This window comes from Rattus rattus, chromosome 8 (genome assembly GCF_011064425.1).
Source record: "Rattus rattus isolate New Zealand chromosome 8, Rrattus_CSIRO_v1, whole genome shotgun sequence".
Classification (NCBI taxonomy): Eukaryota; Metazoa; Chordata; class Mammalia; order Rodentia; family Muridae; genus Rattus; species Rattus rattus.
Window position 1 is genome coordinate 69,598,888 of NC_046161.1, and position 15,423 is coordinate 69,614,310.

Genomic DNA, 15,423 nt, shown 5'->3' on the forward strand with positions numbered 1-15,423 from the left:
GATTGATGCCCACTTTATAGCATTTACCTGAGTTGTACACCAGTAACTTTGGCCATGCCTTCCGCTGACCTGTGACTTCCTAGAGACCTGGACCCCATCTTATCTGTATGTTAGGTGGTGGGAGACGGTGGGCAAGATCCAATGGAGGCGACAAAGCTTCAAGTGTAGGAGACCTTGTTTGGAGACAGGAGACTTGAGGATGCTGACATGGTGATACACAAAGGAGAAAGGGGAAGGCACTTACCCGTGGCCTAGATCACTCTGCAAAGGTGAGAAGGAGGCCAGCGCTGAGTGATGCTGTCATCACCCCAGACAGGGAAGCCAGTCTTGTTTCGTGGAGTAGAGGCAGATTAATAAGATCAAACCCGATTCTGCCTCCCTCAGGGAGCAAAGAAATGGGCCCAGGAGGGGGGTCTATGGGAGTTAAGGGGGCTCCAAATCATGTAGAGAGGTGACTGTGTGCTCACCATGCAGGTGGTAGTGAGTGGCCCGTAGTGAGCACGGGTGTGCAGATGGGGAGGGGCAGGCCCTGAGCCGCAAGTCCAGATAAAGGGATTAAGTGGCCAGTGGCTCAAATCTTCCCACCACTGACCACAGTCACCTCCCTCGTCTCTGCTCAGCTGTCCCAGGCGTTCATTGCTCTGTAAGGTACGTACTCTTCAACCTCAGGGAACCTAGGTTCTCAATCCTGCAGGCCGGTATCAGGGGGATTTCTCTGTGGTGGGCACACAGCCGGGAGTGCTTTGTTCTGGTTATCCTGTCTGTGCAAATTCTAATTTCTCTACAACCTTCATGACTTTATCTCAAAACCATAAAGAGGTTTTAGGGAACAGATTCGTGCTGGCATCAATAAACGAATTAAACATCTTTAAAATAGCTTAATTGGTTTTCAAATTTGGCCCAGCTGCGGTATAACGACCAAACCCCACGAGTGCAGCTGACAGAACAGATGGGCCACCACAGCGGGTCTGTGGGATCCGCCTGCTCCTGCCTCAGCCCCAGTGTGTTGTACTCTGCTGCTTGAATCCAGTCCACTCCTGCTGAACACGCGAAATTTCCAGTCTGGGACTGTTCACGCACAAAGCTGATAGGACAGCCTTAGGGTTTGTTAGGAAATAAATATGTACTTCTCAGGAGTGGTATTGCTGGGTCACATGCACACACGCACACACACGCTTTACACACACACACACACACACACACACACACACACACACACGGGGAGAGAGGAAGAGAGAGAGAGAGAGAGAGAGAGAGAGAGAGAGAGAGAGAGAGAGAGAGCAGTTTTTGTTAGACATTAAGAGGTCCTGCCAGCCAGTTCTCCATAGTAGTTGAACCACTTTTACCCGCACCGGCAATGACAATTCCCACATCCTTGCCCATGCTCTGTGTATCAGTTTTGTTTTAGATTTATGTTTATTTTTGTGCATGTTGGGTGCAGGGTAGGTACAGTAGTGCAGTCGCCTGGAGACCAGGAAAGGGTGTTGGATCCCCTGGATCAGGAGCTATAACAGTTGTCTACCTCACAATATGGGAGTTGGAAACAGGACTCACATCCTCTGGAAAAGCAACACGTGCTCCTAACTACTGAGTCATCTCCCCAGCCCCTGTTTATCTTTTTCTTTTTTTCTTTTCTTTTTTCTTTTTAATTTTAGGTGTTCTAGCCTAGTTGGCAAGACGGCTCAGCAGGCCAAGGGACCAAACTCAAGAACCAGAATTTGATATTGAGGACCCACCTACATGGTGAAAGGAGAAAAACTGACTACCAAAAAATTGTCCTTTGACCTCTACACGTACTAATACATAAGTTTTAGGAATTCTCAGGTATAACTTATAGTGTCCCGTTGTGGTTTTAACCTCTGACTTTGACAAGTGATTCTGTGTAACATTTTTCTGCATGAGATTTGGCCGACTGGCCTCATTTGAGGAGTATCTACACAAATATTTTTGCACAATTGAAAAATGATTGAGCTACAATGCCCACAGTGTGAAATTCATCATTTAAAATGTTTGGATGGTTCTTCATGTGTGCACGAGGATGTGCATGGTGTCCTCACTGTAATTTAACTCAGTACCCCATCACCCCTAACCCCACAGGCACGGAACTATCTCTGACTCTACCTTTGCTCCCCTCTCATCCTCAAGGATGAGCTCTTACTGGTCTTGTGTGCCCTGGACACTCCTGTAATGGTACCATGGGGACATTTTGTCCTTACACACGAGTAACTTTCTGGTGTTCATCATCCTGCAGTGAGAATCAGGGCCAACCCTTCGTTACTGCTAACTAACAAGCTTGCTTCATGGGCACTCTGTTTCGTTTGCCTGCTTTTCCCTGGATGGGCATTTGAATTGTTTCCCTAAAAAATAATGCTACTTTAAACACTCATCTATGTTTTTAATGCCAGGGACATCAGCACTCAACCAATGGAGCTACATCCCCAGCCTCGCCTCACAATTTTCCCGGGATTTGTTTTTTACTCTGTGTGTACATGTGTAGACATGAGCATGCCACACACATGGACGACAGAGACAGCTCTTGGAAGTCAGCTCTCTCCTCCCACCGTGTGGATTCTGGGGATCAAACTCAGGTTGTCAGCCTTGGCAGCAGACACCACTACTTACCCACTAAGCCATCTCTGCAGCCTTTCCACATCTCAATTGTTCAAGCTAGTTACGCTACAAAGACATTCCAGGAGAACATGAAGTGTGAACAGGTCCAGGACCTGTGGTTACAGGTCAGACTCAGTTATTTTCATGTCCTTCTGTTTCCAGTTACTTATAATGAACATTACAAGCACCTTCTATGACTTGGAATTTAGACTAAGAAAAGCAGGATTGTCTCTATTCAAACTTGAAAAATTAGTAATTTTTCAAGGTCTTTTTTTCCCATTTCCTGTACATCACACACACACACACACACACACACACACACACACACACACCCCCCCTTTTCCCTCGTGGCCTTTGTCCCTGGAGATGCTCTCAACATTCATTACAGTTCTTGAGTCTCTTCCTCTGAGAACATAATCTCTTCCTCTGGTTCATCTCCCTGCAGTTCTCCCCGTGACCTACTTCTGAGAGAACAAATCCGAGCAGGATGCACTGAGGGATGCTGCTCTCTAATGCTATTACCTGATGTCTCAGCTTGACCTTGGGACTAGCAGCAGCCACAGCAGGGCTGAGGAGTGGGGGACATTCACCATGCCCTAAGCTCTGCTGGGCACATCTTTCCGTGTCGTGTGTGTGTGTGTGTGTGTGTGTGTGTGTGTGTGTTTGTTTGTTTGTTTGTTGGGTGCATGGGTTTATGTGTGAGTTCATGAGTATGTGCTTGTGTATTCATGGGTACCTGTATGCATGAATCCCTTTGCATGTGTGTTTATGAGTATGTGCTTGTATGTTCATGAATGTGTGTGTGTGTGTGTGTGTGTGTTTTGGGTGCATGAGTTTATGTGTGAGTTCATGATTGTGTGCTTGTATGTTCATGGGTGCATGTGTATGAATCCCTGTATGTGTGTCATAAGTGTATGTGTGTGTTCATGAGTATGTGATTGTGTGTTCATAGGAACATGTGTGTGTGTGAACCCCCATATGTGTGTGTTTGCTCATGGGAACATTTATGTTCATGAATATGTGAGTTCATGGGTGCATGTGTGTGTTCATAGGTAAATGGGTGTGTTTTCATGGGTGTGTGTATTGTGTTCAAGGATACATGTGTGTATTCATGAGTACATGTGTGTATGTTCATGAGTCCATGTATATATGTGTATGTTCATAGGTACATATGTGTGCATTCATAGGTACGCGTGTGCTCATGGGTCCATATGTGTTCATGAATACATGTGTGTATGCATATACATAGACATCCTTAGGCATCCTTCCTCAGATACCATTTCCTGTTTTGAAATAGGACCTTTCTCTTCCCCTCCTCTCTCTCTCTCTCTCTCTCTGGTCTTCAACTACTCTGCCTGGCCAATGAACCCCCAGAGATCTGCCTGTCTCTGCCTCCCCAGCTCTGAGCAAACACTAGTTACCTCAGAGTATTGCTACCCTGGCTTTTTCCTGGGATTAAAATGAGGCATGCTCACACAGAAAGCACTTTGCTGACAGAGCCAGCATCCCAGCTGCCTTTTGTGCTGTACCTTACTCTTCGTGACAAGCCTAGCAGTAGATGGTGATATCTGCGTGAGGCCTGCTACAATCCGTGCTCAGCCTCTCTCTGACTGACACCACTGTTAATTCCTTTGTTCTCCCAGCTTCCATATGGAAGTCTGCCCCTCTATAGAGAGGTTGTGGGAAGCTCCAGCCGTGCCCTCTGTGTCAGTCAGGATATGGTCCCTTGTGATCTCTAAGGTCTCCCTTGTGTCCTTAAGGGTCTCCTTTGTCACCTCATCTTCGATATTGTGCAAGCCAACCCTTTGCCCAGCGCCACAGCTTCTAGTTCCTTCTCTGGCCCTGTGGTGATGTCTACATAATACTTTCCTCCCAAGTATCCCTAACATCACCTTCACCCAAAACACACCTCTCTCAGATTCTCCTTTGCTGACAAGTTCAGTCCAGTGCTCCGTAATACGTTCAGGGGTAATTTCCTTGAATCTGAAGGTGGGCTCTCTGGAGCAGCTATGGAATCAGCAGGACTGAGCCGACTGCTCCCTGTTAACCTCCCAGTCCTCCATCTCCAGGCTACCACGTCCCATCCTAAAAGAAACCTAGGCCACTTCCCAGTCATCATCCCTTCAAGCCCCACTTCCCCTCTTCCCTATGATCAGTCCGAGGCCACCCACAGCCGTGTCTTAGCCGGTCTTCATGCCCATAGCCCCCAGTGAAGCTGTTGCCCAATGCTGCCGTCCTCCCAGGCCTAAACCACTCTGCTCTTGCAGCTATAGGCTGGGCCCCTGAGTGTTCAGTTGCCACGTTTAACAGACACAAATGTGTACTTCATAGGAAGTCAATGGCACACAAATGGCCTTTCCCTTCTGGCTGGATTCAGGCCCATTTTCTAACTCTGGTCTTTAATCCAAATTTTTACATCAAAGTAAGGAGCATTTGTTTTAAAATGGCTCTCCAGGCTGGAGGTAGCTGGGTAGGTGGAGTGCTATGGTAGCACACACAAAGCCCTGTGTTCCGTTCTTTTATTGTTTTTTCAATATGTAAGTCTTTTATTGTCCCCAAAGAGCCCAAATTGTCCTTGTGATCAGCATCTTGTTTCTGGAGGCAGGAAACTGAAGTCTCATTCATCTGCCTGCTGCAGTCCCTTTCTCAGACACATAGATGCCATCCACAAACTTTCTGATATCCTTGTTTTAACTGTTATTGCGTGTTGAATCAGAGCGGTTGAATTTGAAACAAGTTCAATATCATTTCCTTCAGAGGATTAATTCATCATCTGGGCTTAAGAAACAGAACAAGCAACACCTGTCCTCATCCGAACCCTGAGGATGTATTTTTCACCCAGTAAATTTCAGATTTCAACCAACGGCCTGCTCTCCTGAATAACGACGTTGATAGGGAAGTGGGCACACACAGACCTCATCTTGTAACGGAAGCCCAGTGTCACACCCTTGATCGTGTTCTACACAGGACTGCAGATGGTTCTGACAGTGGCCAGTTACTCTCTGTTACCCTCCCCCCGCCCCTATTTGTCAACATGGAGCCTTTCCTTTTCCTTTCCAAGACTGAGCTCTACACTGATGTGACTGAAGTCCCTCCGCAGAGTCCCCTGGGGCCCTTCACAGTGACTGTGGCCCCTTCAGAGTGATGTCGACACTTACTGGATGTCGACAGTCTGATGGCTGAGAATGGTCTTCATTCTCACAGTGGATGGGGCAAAGTGTTCCACTCTTAGCACCGCGTAAGCCAGGTGTGGTGGCGCGTGCCTTTAACCTCAGCAACCGGAGTCGGAGGAAGGAGGATCAAATGTTGGACACTCTCTGATACTTAACAAGTTCAAGACCTGGGCCCCTGACGCCCTGAAATCTGTTCCCTGTCCTCCTCAGGACAACCCTCAGGTTGTCCTCTGACTTCCGCCCTTTATGCTATTCCTCATGAGATGGTGTGCACATACACATCAATAGAAAGGTATACAAATGAAAAATAAAAGATAGATAACGTTAGGAAAGTAAGTGTATTGTGCGTTACAGTGGTTGTTACGGCGCTCCATGGATTGGTTGTAAGCATGACTTTGTAAGGTTATAGGCAAAGCTGCCCGGACAGTGAACCATGTGTACTTCAGAAAGCTGCTATCCGACGCTTTCTGGTTGATAACATGAGCTGCGTGTACAGGAAATCAGAGGTCGGCACTCGCTGTGAGCTCTGCCCATGTGCGGAGGAAGGAGGAGAAAGAGGCGCGGGTCTCCAGATGCACTCGCTGTCTTTCTCTATCCCCTGTTCACTCTTTTCTGTTCTTTAGCCTCATCTCGGCCAAGATGTGCGATCAGACCTTCCTGGTTAACGTGTTTGGCTCATGTGACAAATGCTTCAAACAAAGAGCCCTACGGCCCGTCTTCAAGAAATCTCAACAACTCAACTACTGCTCCCCATGTGCAGAGATCGTGAGTTCCATTTTCCTTTCGTCTCGTTCTTTTAAGTTCCTTGCCTTAACGTGGTGTCTACGCAAGCCTGCGGCAGACAAGTTACACAGAGAAGGTTTGTAGGATGCGTTCCCAGACCCCAGAAGACTGTGCTGTCCGCCTGGCATCCTGGCCTGCAGGTTATCCTAGGCTGTAGGGGCACCCGTTGTCACCAATTTCCTGAGGCCGATTTTCCCACTGGTGAGATTGAAATGCTAACAGATTTGTACTTTGAGGCTTTGTGAGGGTCATGTGAGATCAGGGCAAAGTGTCCAAAACACTCCTCATGAGGGGCTAATGATTTTTGCTTCTGTCTCCTCCTAGCCTGCCTAATGAGCCACCAAGCTAGAAGAAATTCTGGCAGACAAACAGTCCCAGGGGACCTGTCCAAGCTTCCTCTTAGCTGTTTGGATGGCCTGGCTGATCTTGCCTAAGCAGAGAGCCAAACCAAACTCCAGAGCTCCTGAGCCCACCCACTGGGCAGGGCAGAAACTGAACAGAAATCCCGACTTACTTTCTCAAAGTACATCAAATCTTGCCCTCCCCAAAGCTATCCCAGGCTTCAGATCATCACTGAAAAAGTGTATTCAGCCCTGGGAATCATTAGTCCCTGTCTTAGAAGATCCACCGGGCTGTGCACAAAGCGATGGCTCACCAGTGCCCCCATCTGGTAACAGGTGGTACTGCACCCTTTCCTGATAGCCCAACCAGAGCACTGCACGCGTGGTATACAGACATACATACAGACAAAACACCCATATACATGACATAAAAATAAATACATAAATCCTTACATTTTAGATTAAAATATGTGTTTATTTTATGTATATGAGAGGCTCGCCTGCATATATGTCTGTGAACCATGTCATGCCTGGTGTCAATGGAGGCAGATCAGGGCCCTGAATTCCCTGGAACTTAACATTATTAAGAATTGTGAACCACCACATGGGTGATGGGAAGAAAAACTGGGTCCTTTGGAAGAACATTAGGTATTTTTAACTGCTGAGCCATCGTCCCAACCCTTGACTCTGTGTGTGTGTATATGAATATACACTTACACGTATGTAGCCTGGTTTATCCATTTAGTAAGTGAGCATAAGCTCATCGCTTCCACAAGCCAACGTTCTGCTAAATTCTGAGGCTAAAATGATGGATAAGGTGCCAGGCATGACAGTGCACATATTTAATCCCAGCACCCGAGAGGCAGAGGTAGATTGAGTAACATGACCTCTGGGCCAGCCTGCTCTACAAAGGGTGCTGCAGGGAAGCCAGGGCTATAAAGAGGAGGACAGACACACATGGACAGAGGGGTGGGGGAGAGCAGGGAAGGGGAGCACGGAGAGAGGCCGAGACAGAGACAAAGACAGACAGACAGAGGCATAGGGGATGAAGATGGGTGGTGGATAACCCTCTATTGAAGAGAAAGGAGAAGCAACTGACAGAGAGGTATCCTCCAGTTTCCTCCCCAGCATCTAATTCTCAGAAAAGCCCTGGGATGCAGACTTTTCCAGATAAGGGAATGGAGACTCCCAGAATCTTGCCTAAAACACAGGTATGTGTACATTAATACAAATACTTTCTCAGACTGAGAAGGCCCAGAACAGATGCATACGTGCACACACACACACACACACACACACACACACACACACACACACACACAGAGGCCAGCACTGGAGACTGCTTCTGCAGTGTTCAGTCCAGAATTTGTGAACTTGGTCCTCCTTCCCATCCTAAAGGTCATGGAGAAAAGGGAGAAGACCTAAGTGAGAGCCTATCAGTGAAGCTGAACTGCCCGGGTCCTAACCCTGCCGCCTTCTCTTCCTGGAAGTGTGACAGTGTTCACGGCCTTTTGTCCCTACTCTGCAAAAATAGCTTGGAGGTGGGGTGGGAGGTGGGGGTGTCTGGGAGTCCTTTCACAGCGACTCAGGTGAGCACTGAAAGTGTTACCAAGGAACCTAGCCCAGTGAAGTGTAGCTGCAGAGGAGCCACTGGAGTCATCAAATTGTCAAGGTCAATAAAACATAAGCAGGGCTGGAGAGATGGCTCAGCGGTTAAGAGCACTGACTGCTCTTCCAGAGGTCCTGAGTTCAAATCCCAGCAACCACATGGTGGCTCACAACCATCTGTAATGGGATCTGATGCCCTCTTCCTGGTGTGTCTGAAGACAGTGGCAGTGTACTCATATATAATAAATAAATCTTAAAGAAATAAAATAAAATAAAACATAAGCAAACCTTCATTCCAAAAGAGAGGACGCCCCTGACCCCAGCAAGGTCTGCCCCTGACTCATGCTTTTGTTGTCTTAACCCAGAACCCAGGCAGTCAGAACTCATTTTTAAAAGAATGTTTCAACTAGTGGGCTGTGAGGCACCTGTATGAAGCCTCCTGCCCCCAAGTCCCCGGGATGCCAAGGGCTGGGCGGTATAGGTTGGATTTCAGTAAGCACCCCTGGAGCCAGGAGACCAGAGTTTGTGGGCCATAGCGTGGTCTCCGAGCCTCAGTTTATTCTAGCCTCCTACCCTCACCCACCCCCACTCGCACCCCAACTCCCATCCCCACCCCCACTGTCCCACCTCTGAGCATCGCCCCGCCCGGTTCTCAGGGAGGGCGCGGTGGGCGGAGCCAGCAGAGTCTGTCACCGCAGCGCTCGCGTCACTGCCAAGGGGGCGGGCCCGGGGTGGCGTTCCGGGTCACGGAGGCTGCTGCTGCGCCCGCCCTCCCGTCGGGCCCCCGCGTCGATTCACAATCTCCCGCTTTGCGTTTCTCTCCCGGCTGCATCCGGACGAAGATGGCAACCGATGGGCTGCACGAGAACGAGACACTGGCGTCGCTGAAGAGCGAGGCCGAGAGCCTCAAGGGCAAGCTAGAGGAGGAGCGGGCGAAGCTGCATGACGTGGAGCGTGAGTGCGAGCAGGGGGTGGAAGGGAAGCTCTCGGCCGGAGTGGACCAGACTCTCCAAGGGGCTGGCGGACCCGCGTGGGACCGGTTCCAACGTCCCTGATGGGAGGATGCCGAGCCCCTCCCAGGGGGCGGGTGGGGAGGTGGTGACAGCAGGTGCGGGCGGGCGAGGAGATACCGCTTTACAGTTCCTCGTCGGGCTTCTCTGCCCCTGTCAGGTCCCTTCCTCTGCGTGGATTTTGAAGCTCCTTTCCCATCTCTCCACTGTCCTTGGGGGCAGGGAGCTGGATGGCGGAGGGAAGCCGATGTGCTTTCTGCCTCCGCCGGCTCGGCTTGGGGTAGGCCCTTTTAGAAGCGTTTGATGGATGCTGCGGCTGACATAAAAGAGCTAACGCGGTATAAATAAACTTGCCAGCGTGCCCGCATCCCAGGGACTCTCGGCCAGAGAGAGAACAGAGCTCGGAGTAGGGACCCTGCTTGGGCAGTGGTCTTACCCGCTCACCCTCCCTTACTTACGTACTCCCTTTCAAGGCCTGCCAGCCCCCAACCCTAACATACTTCTGTGCGATGCGCCCCCCCACTCCCCTGCCCACCTTCCTAATAGGCCTTGATCTTTTAAGTTCCATTTAGAGAAGGGAACTGGGGGTCAGAGTGAGGCCTTTAGTGTTTAATTTCTTTGAAACTTGGTGGAAGTACAAAACCCTAGTTGTCTGCTCTCGGGGCCTTCTCTTAAGTTAGGAAGGGGCAGCAAGCTCCTGTGTGATTAGAAATGTGCTCAGATGTAAGTGGTTAAATGGTGGGTTTTGGTAACAAGATCAGGTCTGGTGCAGCTACCTGGTGCTTTGAGGGACTCACGCGTTTCCACGCCTTATCGCTGGCACTTATTTACCCAGTGACCCCAAGATGACTGCCACCGCTCCAAACGTTGCCCCTGTATCCAAAGCAGGAAGAACAGGGAGTGTGAACCCCAGGGCTCTTTTCCTTCTTAGGGAGAAATCAAACATTTCCCAGAATTCCTCTCCTCCCAACCTTTCTATCTGCACTTCATAGGCCATGTGGCCCCTGTCAGGGAGTCTGAAAAAGGGGGAGCCAGGCTGAGCACGTTGCCAGCCCTAAAATGAGGAGAGTGAGGAGTAGGTATCAGCTGCGTGACGTGGGGCTGCCTTCTCAGAGCCTTGTATGCTACAGATAGATGATGGTGTTGCCTCATCTTGGTATCAGTGCCTTGGACTTCTCCACTTGACAGCTTAGTCTTGTGGCTTGAGCAGTCTTTTTGAAGCCCCACACCGATGGCCCTTGTGACATGAGCCCCCGACTCTAGCACAACCCTTCAGCCCACACAGAGAGACCCTTGTCTTGCCTTCTCTCCATCCCTTAAAGCCCCACTCTGACCACAGTGTCTTCCAGGTCCTTAGGAACCCTGGCTTTCTCCGTACCTCGGAAGCCCTGTCCTGTGTTCCGTCCCTTCCCTGACGTCAGCACAGACATTTTGATCAACTTCTGGAAGTCTTGCTGAGGGACCCTGACTCTGGCCCTCCTGCCCCCTCCCCAGCCACAGATGTAGCCATCCTCCTGTCTCCTCTCGCTGAACTCCAGGGGCTACTGAAGAGAGGGCACCAAGAGGCCTCTGTGGTCAGTGGCTAAGTGACCCCTGCATTGCCCTTAGTCAGATTTACCCTGGCAACTGTAAGACGTCAGCAATCTGTGTCGGTCTCTGTCCTGCCCAACTTTTACTTCCCTCACAGAAAGTGGAAGGTAAAAGTGAGAGGCCTGTTTATAGATCTGAGTTCATAGATCTAACCCTTGTCCCCTGCACACCTGCAAGGGTCAGCTTCCCCTCTCTCCTCATCTCAGGATACCCCCTCCTCATCTTTAATTTCCCTTCCATCTCTCTACCTCTGAAAACAGTCACACACACACACACACACACACACACACACACACACACACACACACACACCCTCTATCTTTTACTCACACAGTTTGTCAGCCCCTAGTGTGTCTGCCTCTGCTTGGCCCTTAAAGATGCCGCAGTGAACAAATCAAGAATGTTCCCTTGTAAGTCTTTGGTCCAAAGGCAGAAGTTGGGCATTCAATAGGTAAGATGAGATTGGGTTAGACACGTGCTCTGGATAGAAGAGAGGGGGTGGGGATGTGGGAAATGAGTCTGGGGGAGCTCAGAGACTTCCAGAGACTGTGAGCTGGAGTGGCTCCCAGAAAGGACCTTTGAATGCAGACTCCTTACCTGTGTAAAGGACAGACTGTCCCAGGAAAGAGCATTTGAAATAAAGCAGCAGCACAAGCTGGGGCAGGGGAGCATTGATGCAGTGAGGCAAAGCTGAGGCAGGGGACTATGTTTGCTGTACTTAGGGAAAGCTGAGGCTATGTCTGGAGAGGCATAAACAGGAGTAGAGGAGAAGGTGGGGTTACAATGGGAGCTATTGGAGCATGGAGGGACATAGCAATGGATTGGGTGCTATGCGTGTGTGTGTGTGTGCATGCGTGTGCATGTGTAGAGACCTGAGGTAAACTAAGGTGAATGCTGTTCACCTTGGTTTTTATAAACAAGTCTCTCATTTTACCCGGACCAAGTAGGTAGGCCAGGCTGGCCAATGAGCTTGAGGGATCCTCCTGTCTCCGCCTCCCTAGACTGGAATGACAAGCCTGAACCACTACAGCCAACTTGATTGACACTTAGGCCCTGATTCATGTGCCATCTCCCCAGCCCTAGGACTTGGGATTTCAAAAAGCCTGAGTGAACTGACCCACGGACATGGTTTTTTTGTTTTGTTTTTGTTTTGTTTTGTTTTGTTTTAGTTTTCTAAATCACTTCTCAATTTTTTATTTGTGTATGTGCATTCCCACAGAACACAGAAGGCTGACTGGCCCTATTAAAACTAAGCCAACTTTCTTTTAAAACTTCCTGGGGAGGGGCACAATGAGACGGCTCAACAGGTTGTGGCCAAGGCCTAAGGACCCTGGTTGTATCCCTTGGGCCCACTTGGAAGAAAGAGACAGACAGCTTCGAGCTGTCTTCTGAGGTCCACATATGACACGTGAATAATTGGATAAAATAAATGTAATTTTAAAAGAAATTTAAAGGTGAATGAAAAATCAATTATGAGTCATCGCTCGGTTAGTAGGGACAGGCCTGGGTTCCATTCTCTGCACAACAGAATGGCAATGCAGGCTTACAGTCCCAGCACTTGGAAGGTTGAGGCATCAAAAGGTCAGGGTTATTCTCCACTACATAATGGGTTTGGGGCCAGCCTGCGTTACATGAGACCCTGTTTAAAAACAAACAGAGAAGTAAATATTTTTAAGTCAGTGCAATAGTTGGAGATGAGAAACCGGAAGGGATCGATCAATTCCTGATCCAAACTCTGCCCTCAGTTCTGTAACTTTAGCACTCAGACCAGGGTCTTACTCTGTAGACTTCATTCCCCGGTCAGATCCATGGCCAGCATGACATGCCTGAAGTAGCTCACGTGGCTTATATGACAAGGAGTCAGCCTACCTCAGTCGCACAGCCAGGAGCTCCTGTCTCCCTAACCTCCTGCAGAGAGCTCTTTCCCCTCCCAGGAAGAGTGGCCTGCCATCATGTTACAGTCGCACAGCACAGCTTCTGTCAGCTTCCTTTTCACACCAGGCTACACGGACTTCCACCGTCTGGGGGTCGTTAGTGACTGGGTGAGTGGGCTCAGAGGCTCCGGGGAAAGCCATTCCCTACACCCACAGTCTGAGGGTGGTCCTCAGCTCAGTTATGTCCTCAGTACCTAGAGCGGTGGCTCCCAACCTTCCTGACGCTGCAACCCTTTAACACAGTTCCTCGCGTTGTGGTGACCCCCAACCATAAAATCATTTCACTGCTACTTCACAACTGTAATTTTGCTACTGTTATGAATCATGATGTAAATATCTGATATTCGACCCCCGCAAAAGGGCCTTTCAAGGGGTCACAGCCCACAGGTTGAGAACCCTGGCTCACAGTGCTGTGTATTCCAACCACTGCTTCTGACATCGCCCTCTCTGATCACTTTGTTGTCTCCTATGAAAAGGACCTTCAGGATTACACTGGGTCCACCCAGATCATGGTCCCGTCCCAAAATCTTTAATATAAGGTGGCATCTTCAGTTAAGGTTATGAGTGTCCTCAGAAGCCATGGGTGTAGTGTGTCCATGGGACAGCCCATGGCACACCGAGATCTGGAAGAGTCACTGTCTCCAGCCTCAGACCCCCGATGCAAAGAACGTTCTTCTGTCCTTATCCCGAGGGTCGCACTCAGGCTGGGGGAGAGCAAGGAGTGTTTCTGGTACAGGTCATCCTTCTCCACATTTCCCTGTGTTCTAGAGAGCAGAGATTCTTCTTATTAAAATAGCAAAATGAATAAAGGCCTAGAATCGGACAGTGTGTTGGCCATGGTCTAGTCGGCACAGAATGTCTATAAAGATGTACGATTCTCTCCAGAGGGCTCTGGGATGTAGAGACGGGATCTTTAAGACCCATGTCTGCATGCGCCATAGGAGGGGCTGAGTTTGGGGATGACCATGTCTCCTGCATAGGAGGGGCTGAGTTTGGGGATGGTGTCAAGACAATGGGAGGAAGGAGCACAGGTCGACCTTAGAGTCTCAGAGTCAGAACGAGGGATGCTCTGGAAGGCGGCGGACAGAGGAAAGAGCTGGCCGGTTGCGGGATCCTGGGTTGCGGGATCCTGGGCTGGGGGAGCTTTATCCAGACTCCCAGCTCCTCTGACATAGCTATTAACTTTGTTAAGAAGCAAAACTGAATCAGCAAATGTGTGTAAACTCCCAGTGTACAAATCCAGACTCCATTTGGGTTAATCAGAGGATTTGCCAGTCAGGGCTGATGACTTCTCTGTTCTCTGTGCTTTTGTGAAAGGTTTTACCCTCAAACGGCCTATGGTTGGAGCTCTGTTCCAATCTGAGCTCATAGCTTAGGGGGAAATCTAGGCAAAGCCATACTGTAGTGGGGCCTGAAGCACATGTGCCCTTTTCAGCCCTGGTACCCAGGCTAAGAGAAAGCTGATGTCCAGACGGGTGGCCTCCTGCCTGCTGCTCCACTCTCTAATGCCTGGAGAGGGAGCAGGAAGCCAGGCTGCCTTCCATTTCCTGTCCCCTTCCTTCCCCGGTCTGTCGATTGGCGCATGCTCACTAGGGGCAGTGTTTCTAATGCTCCTCAAAGTATCCGGGATCACTGCGGGCAGTTAGATAACTCGAAGGAGGTGGAACTTTACAGCCCCCCACCTCCAGCCACCTCTTGCTTTATGTTTATAATTTTATAAACACTCTCGAGACTGAATTAAATGTATTTGAGACACGTTTTACATTTAACCCAATAGTTCCTCCTGCTACGTACAGGAGAAGCTATTTTTGGGGAGAAAGAGGAGAGACAGGACTTCATGCATTCCATTGCAGTCTCCAGGTAGGCTCTGTAGCTGAGGATGACCTTGAACACCTCCCAAATGCCAGGATTCCAGATGTGCACCCCCACGGCCAGTTATCCAGTGTCACCTGAAAGCTGAGAGACAGCTGGAAGGTTGGTCTCCCAGACTGAGAGATTCTTCTCACAGCACCAGCTAGATAACCCTAGTACTTTCAAGGCAGCAGAGTTCAAAGGAACCTGCCTGCCTCCATGAATTGAAAATGATGTCCTTGCATTGGTCTTGCCCTTCCCGAGAGGTAAGAGAGCCAGTGTGGCTCGCTGGCCTCCCCGCTTGCTGGTGTAGCTACCCTTGGAGCCCAGACGTTCTCCCTGGCGATTTCACAGCTTAGGTTCGCTCACTTTTGTGCCGTCTAGACCACATCTAGTAAGATGTTGCTCTAAGAGAAAGCAGAGGGACACTTCTGCAGCTAAAGTGGAAGCCTGAAAACCACTGTGCACTTGCCCAGTATTCTCAGATCTCGAGCTCCATGCAGCTAGGACTGGCCGTCATGTT

At 49.6% G+C, this 15,423-nt stretch overlaps 1 protein-coding gene across 1 annotated transcript in view; it reads left to right on the plus strand.

Moving 5' to 3' along the window:
- Positions 1–9,216: 9,216 nt before the first annotated feature.
- Positions 9,217–15,423, plus strand: part of Gnb5 (G protein subunit beta 5) — a 28,636-nt gene continuing 22,429 nt past the window's right edge. Inside the window, exon 1 of the mRNA XM_032909861.1 lies at positions 9,217–9,469. Coding sequence (XP_032765752.1) covers positions 9,358–9,469 — 112 coding nt within the window. The 5' untranslated portion in view covers positions 9,217–9,357. The remainder of the gene's footprint in view (positions 9,470–15,423) is intronic.